This window comes from Hipposideros armiger, unplaced genomic scaffold (assembly GCF_001890085.2).
Source record: "Hipposideros armiger isolate ML-2016 unplaced genomic scaffold, ASM189008v1 scaffold_948, whole genome shotgun sequence".
In the NCBI taxonomy this organism is placed as follows: Eukaryota; Metazoa; Chordata; class Mammalia; order Chiroptera; family Hipposideridae; genus Hipposideros; species Hipposideros armiger.
The window spans coordinates 33,866-40,759 of record NW_017732298.1 but is presented as its reverse complement, the minus strand read 5'-3'; the positions used below and the strand labels follow the sequence as shown (position 1 = coordinate 40,759).

Below are 6,894 nucleotides of genomic sequence, written 5' to 3'. Positions count from 1 at the left end.
AAAAATAAATTTTAAAAAAATGTAAAACACCATAAATTAAGTATCAGTATTGCAACTAATATTTGCCTTAACCAGTATTAACACTTCTCTCATAAGATAATGACAACTACACTACTTTAACCCAAAGGAAAAAGTGGGAGTATCAGCTTCAAGACAGTTACCATAGGAGGACAGGATCTCTCTCTCTCTCTCTCTCTCTCTCTCTCTCTCTCTCTCTCTCTCTCTCTCTCTCTCCCTCCCCCCCTTAAGACAGGTTAGGGGCTATTTAAAACAAACACATCCTATAACATTGACCAGCTACAGAATCAAGACATCTAATGGTGGGGTTGTTAGATCACTGAAGGCAGCAGAGAAATTATTTCTGGATAAGGGAGCTCTTGAGTGTCCATAATACTCTTAAAATTACACATTGAGATATATGTCTATTCCAATTGCCCATAGAGCCAGCCTTAGTAGCATACACCTACTTTCTATGTTTAAATAGAAATTTCTTAAATTTTCAATTTAATATAAAGTGAGTAGTTGGGACAGGAGAATTTTAATTAGATACAACAAAATGACCTGATTCTTACACTTTATGCTGGCTTATTATAATAATGGTCCTTGTAATTGAGGTTGGGATTGTTGCCGACCATAGAATAATGCATGGTCACTATAGGGAACAAGAAAAAGCAATTCAGTTAATCTTCAGTATATAGAGAAAATCGTAGCTAAAAAAATGTTAAGGCTATCTTAGGAGTATTTGACTTAATGGGGTAAAAAGGCAAAACTTGCCACATGTCAGGGTGTCAGCACATTTCATTAATAAGGTTTTTCAAATTTGATCTGCAACCTGGACTATTTTTGAGGGTATGATAATATTATACAAAAGAAATTCTTTATCCCAGAGGGAAAAATCAAATTATAGTTTTAAAAACTCATTACCAATAATTAATAATGAACTCTAGCTAAACAATAACAGGTGTTCCACTAATCCCAAACAGAAACAGATGGAAGCACAAATGTTTTATAAATACTGGATACATGCAGAGCAATAAACTTGGCAGAAATTGCTTTATTCTCTAATTGTCAGTCAGAGTCAAAGTCTTATCACTTGTATTTTCTCTAAATTAATATGCCTAGATTAAATCTTGTTCCTCATTTCTTATTTTTCAAAATGCAAGCCATATTTTGTGTTTTCTCACTCTATCATATGTATCGTCTCACCAACAAAGACAATGTTATTAATTTTCCTTCTGTACATTTATGAAACTTTATATGTCTTGTTACATGAAACAACAGGCATACTACAGAGGTTACCTTTCTCCAGTTTCTGCCTTTCTCCTCCTATCCTACTCCCAGACAAGAAATGTTGATCTACATATTCTTTAATTTCTTATAGATTATAGCAACACACTTTCAAAATCATGAATGTAGCTGGATGAAATAAATTAAGAAGGTAATTGGAAAGTCAATAAATGGTATTAGGAAATCTAATCCTATATCACTTTGGAATTATTTTCAGGAGTTAAGATGTTACATAGTGAGATAGATCCGAACTCACAGCTGTTTAGAGAATGTTCACATATGACTTTAGAAATGCTCGCCCTGTATGGTTCATAGCAGAATTCTCCTTAACTCCTGCAGAGATGGTTTTACTGTTCCTTCTACCTTAATCTATTATTGACTTTTCAGAAAGCAATGATTGGCATTGTGACTATTAAACTGTTAGCATCCCTAACTGACTTTGACAGTGCGTAGTCTCTGTGTCCTATGATTTTCTTAGAAATTATATTTTATGATAAATTAGTAGCTATTGTAAATAATTTAGGTGGCACAAAGAACACTTTGTTTTCAGATAATGGAATTTAAAATTTTTGCTCACCAATAATATAAATTCATCCTGTATACAAGTAAACAGTTCTTATAAAGGCAAAATAAATGTAGAATATAACTTCCTTAAACCATCACAGCTGAACAAAACAGGTAGCAAACCTGTTATCTAAAATTGAATTATGTAATTATACATATACATTATGTAATTACCATATAGACTGGGACTTGTCAATGTTGAGAAGTGCCCTCTACATGGTATGCTCACTCAGACAGGCTGTGGTGAAATGAATGAGTTCAAGAATAAAGTTATGGTAGCATTTTGTTGTGCATATACTAGATGCTTTGTCAACAATTTTGCAAGGCTGTGACTGTGATCCCCATTCTAAATGTGAAAACACTGAAGATCAGATGGCGTTCAACGGTTTGCTCAAGGATCAATGTTAGAAAAGGAAGGAGTCAAGAATTCTATCTGTATTTTTGTCCAAAGCCCTCTCTTTTCACTATTTCAAACTGTCTTCCTAAATGTTTTCACCTAATTTTACTATGATACTCTACATATAGATTAACAAACATTTTTACTGAGTGAGTCATATTTTTTACGGTTTTTCCTCTCCATTTCTAACTCATTAAAAAAGAAAAAGAAGAAGAAAATGAAGAGAAGAAGGGGAAGGAGATCAACCTGGATAAGTTACCAGAATTAATTAACTTTTCCTGAGAGCTTCCATGATGTTCCAATTTTCTAGGACCTAGGTGTCTTATATACTTGTTTTAGATATGATAAGACTGTTTGCCAATACATGCATAGGTTATAATGATACATTTTAGAAATATTTTCATAAAATAATTGAGAAAACATATAATTTTCTTTAAACAATCAGCTTCAATTATTCTAATGTAAATTAGCTCCTTCCTGAACAATACCAACTTCTTAGAAATGCTTCCCCAAACATGAATATAGTACCACAGTTAGTACCACCAGTTTTTCAATCTGTAAAAGGTATAGTTACAAGCAACCAAGTTGCTCATTCTTAATCAAGATGTTAGTAAAGAATCTCCTGTTACACTCTGGGCAATAATGAAAAATAGGAGAGATGATAAATTCCTTTAAGTAAAAATACTTCCTCATTCTGTTGACTATTAACTCCAAGGGTGATTATCTCCATTCATAGTGCCTGGAGTGACTAACTTAAGTTCATATGTAAGTGAGAAAACCAAACTGTTTTGAACAAAAAAAAAAAAAGAAAGAAATGTGATGAATTTTAATATGAATTTTGCTCACTACCAAAAAAAATTCAAAAGGATATTTTCATTGTCATAGGTCTTTTCTTTGAAGTTTGCCAGGAATAAAATAAGATGATTCACCTCTTTACTTCAAGATATTATTAAAGATATTAGTATTTTTTGTATATAAAGATATTAGCAATTTTTTAGCTTTCAGCTGACTTAGCTTGCAATAGGCCATGCAATAATAGAAAGTAAAATTAAAGGCCCTAATGCGAGTTATTGCTTTTACTTTTTATTGGTTTTATTCTAGATCTACACATGCATTATGCAATTTTTTTAAAAAGAAAATACAGTTTAGTACATAAAAAAGCTGACAATCTTAGAAACAAAGACTATTAAAATAGACAAGTACAAGAATTGTTTGGAATACCTGGTTTTAAATCTCCATGGACAAACATGTCAATCATATATCGACAGAACGCATACTGATCTGACGAGAGTAGAAAGAAAAAGAGCAATGAAAAAATGTCATGAACACCTTTTTTTCTAGGGAGAAATGGCTTAACAAAACAAACAAAATAGCACAATTCTGTTTTAGATACTACAATTCTGTGAAGGAATAATTTGCAATCATATGAACATACCAGGGGAAAAAAGACATAATAAACATAAGGTTCCATTTATTCCATACAAAAAGAATAACCTCAGAAATTGAAACAGACCAGTTTTGGATAATATTATATTGGTTGTTTTCAAAAATCAAAACCTTTTCCAACAAATCTATTATCAAAAGCATCTTATTAAAGCAATTTTTCTCACTGTTCATACTCCCAATAACGAAACAGAAGTTTTACAGGAGGGGATTGTTACCAACTTGGAATGTTTTACCAAATATTCATTCCCAGGCCTTCTGCTAACTGTCTAAACGGAGCTGCAGAATGTTTTCTAGAAAAGGCATGCAGGAGGGCTAACCCCTTTGCAATCTGTTAGGGGTCCTGTGTATGGAAATACTCTCCATTTAGGACAAAATCAAGAAGAGCAGATTTACAGCACCAAATGATACCATTGTTAAGCTAATGGATTGAATAATCTTTATTAGAAGAGCATTTTAGGATCTTGACTAGTCTGTGACTTATGAAAAAAGTAAAAAGAAAAAAAGCACAAGATTTGAGCATTCGGAACAGACGTGGTTAAATTGATTTTGGAAGTTTTTCTTTCCCTCGAAATTAAAGACATTGCACTGAGCTTCTCACATAATTTGAGATTCTGTTGAGGTCTTTCCCATCTCAGTTGATGATTCATTCTATAAGCTTTACCATATCATCTTTACAACTTGCATATTATGAAAAGACTCTTGCTCAGATGATTGACATATAATGTTTTTAAACAGGCATCTTATTTATCCAACAAATCCAAGGCAGCTTTAGGACCAAGAGACTTTATTGAATATATACTACATGATACACCTTGAAGTGCTCCATGTTATGTATCTCAAATGTAGGAAATAATACAACTTGTGACTATACAAATATATGTGCAAGGATTGTTGTAAACGTCATTCTTTTTTAGAATATTAACTATTTTTAGAGTGATTTATTTTTGTATGAAACTCTGACAAGGCTTTGAAAACAATAAATGTAGTTGTTGTAGAAGATGTAAAAATATAATCCTTTTTATTGATGCCTAAATATGAGTAAACCAAAACACAAAGTTTCAAAATTGTGCATGCATTTTGATTGTTGTGTGGGAACACATTTTCCCATCGGTGAGTTGGTGAGTGGGAGGGAGGCTAGTTGTCAGATTAGTCCAGAAATCTATTTGCTCAAGGAATGTGCATTTTTTTTTTAAGCTGAGCCATCCTGCCACCTGCTGGCAGCTGAGCTGCTGCTCTCAGCTCGGGCTGGGAATCAAACCGGCGACCCTGTTGCTCAGAGCTTGCACTCTTGAGTGAGCTCTTAACCAACTGAGCCACTTGGCCAGCAAGGAATGTGCATTTTTAACAAACTCTTCGGAAGAGTGTAATTAGACCACACTTCCAGAATCACTGAACTAAAATCCCTCCATTCTCCCCCCCCCCAAAATGACTCCTAGTGGCACTGTATCCTTCAGCAACAGCAATAGAGCATATATGTATGTCAGAAGCCTAGACTACAGGGTCTACTTGGAACTTGAAGGGTTTGGAAAGCCCTCAAAAATAAAATATTGTTCTCTGCCTCAATTTGCAATGGGACGTTTATATACATAACATGTGGAATAATATATTGAAATAACTAAAATCTTCATGCCTCAAAGTTTTTTTGAATGAAACTAACCTATATGTTAAAATTATTACCAAAATAAAATGTTTATATTTATTACACAATATTTTCTGGATCCAAAAGTCATTCGTTTAATTAATGCACATACAGTCCTATGAGCTTCCAATTTAAAAAAGGAAAGAAACGGGCCAGCCGAGTGGCTCAGTTGGTTAAGAGTTCACTCAAGAGTTTGAGTTCTGAGCAACAGTGGTTCGATGCCTGGCCCGAGCTGAGCTGCCAACAGGTGGCAGGATGGCTCAGCTAAAAAAAAAAAAAAATGTTTTTTAAATAAATAAATAAATAAAATAAAAAGGAAAAGAAGATTATAAGTACAGCAGTAGGGAGGTTTGACCTCTCCTTCCCCCAGATTTTTCACAGGCCATCAGAAAACCAGGGAGTAATGCTTAGTTTTGCTGACCCTTCTTATTCTACCTTAAACAGATTAAGTTTGGTCCATGAAAATGACGTTATGTGATATGTTAGTGTGTGTATAAGTTTATGATAGGCATGTACATATTTATGCATCTTATTCCCAATGCTTTAAGTAGAAATATATTGTTTATATACACAATATTAAGAGTAACATATATGAATATATTTTCATGTATACTATGTAAGTAAATAATTGCCAGTAAATGTGTGTGCTCTGTGTAAAAATCTGTTCCCAGTGAGTAAAAGACCTGTAGGCCCTATTTATTGAAAAATAACAGTTTAAAAATGTATATGAAAAGAATAACTCAAATTCATTAAGCCTAACTAACTTAAGCTAAGCAAATAAATATCCCCTTGCCCAAAGTAGAACTAACTCAATAATTTTACTAAATCACCAGAACAAGTCTCCAGATCAAAGCAACCTAACAAATAGATTATTTAAAAAACACTATATCTTCGCTTATTATATTTAGTAAAAACCATAATATGGTTAGTTCTTTTTAAAAGCAAATGCTCTTAAACCTTTGCTTAATAATAATAATAATAAAACACACTTATGTTTCTGACCAGATATTAGAGGTAAAGTTTTGATTAGTTACCTAATGACATTTATTTAATTGATAGTAGTTGTTTTCAACAGGAAGACTTACTTTAGAAAATGCATTTGTTTAGCTGATAAAATCCTGTTTGTGCTTTTGTTTCTAACTTTAAGTGAAATTTGAATGTCCTTTTAGTAGCTATATAGCTCTTCATGTGGAAGGGAAAACAGTAAATTGAAAGTAGAAATGGCAATATAATGTTATCTTGAATACATCTTATTATTGATAGGAATAAAATACAATAGATGTTACCTGGAAAATAATTATTATTTGAAAATGTTCTAGTGACATATCTTCATCAATAAAATATGACCCCCCCCCAAAATTAAAGATACTAAAAATGAACACCCAAAAAGTACCGTATTTGCCGGCGTATAAGACGACTCGGCGTATAAGACAACCCCCTAACATTTCCACTCAAAATACAGAGTTTGTTATATGGTCGGCTGTGTGCGATTTTGCGAGTGTGGTAAAATCGCATAACAGCAAAATCGCATAACAGCCGAGCATACACCCAGCAGCGCTGC

At 33.1% G+C, this 6,894-nt stretch overlaps 1 protein-coding gene across 1 annotated transcript in view; it reads right to left on the bottom strand.

Annotated features, from left to right (window-relative positions):
* TRDN (triadin) overlaps positions 1-6,894 on the bottom strand; it is a 43,065-nt gene that overhangs the window by 24,244 nt on the left and 11,927 nt on the right. Inside the window, exon 4 of the mRNA XM_019630804.1 lies at positions 3,470-3,529. Within this exon, the coding sequence (XP_019486349.1) occupies positions 3,470-3,529 (60 nt within the window). The remainder of the gene's footprint in view (positions 1-3,469; positions 3,530-6,894) is intronic.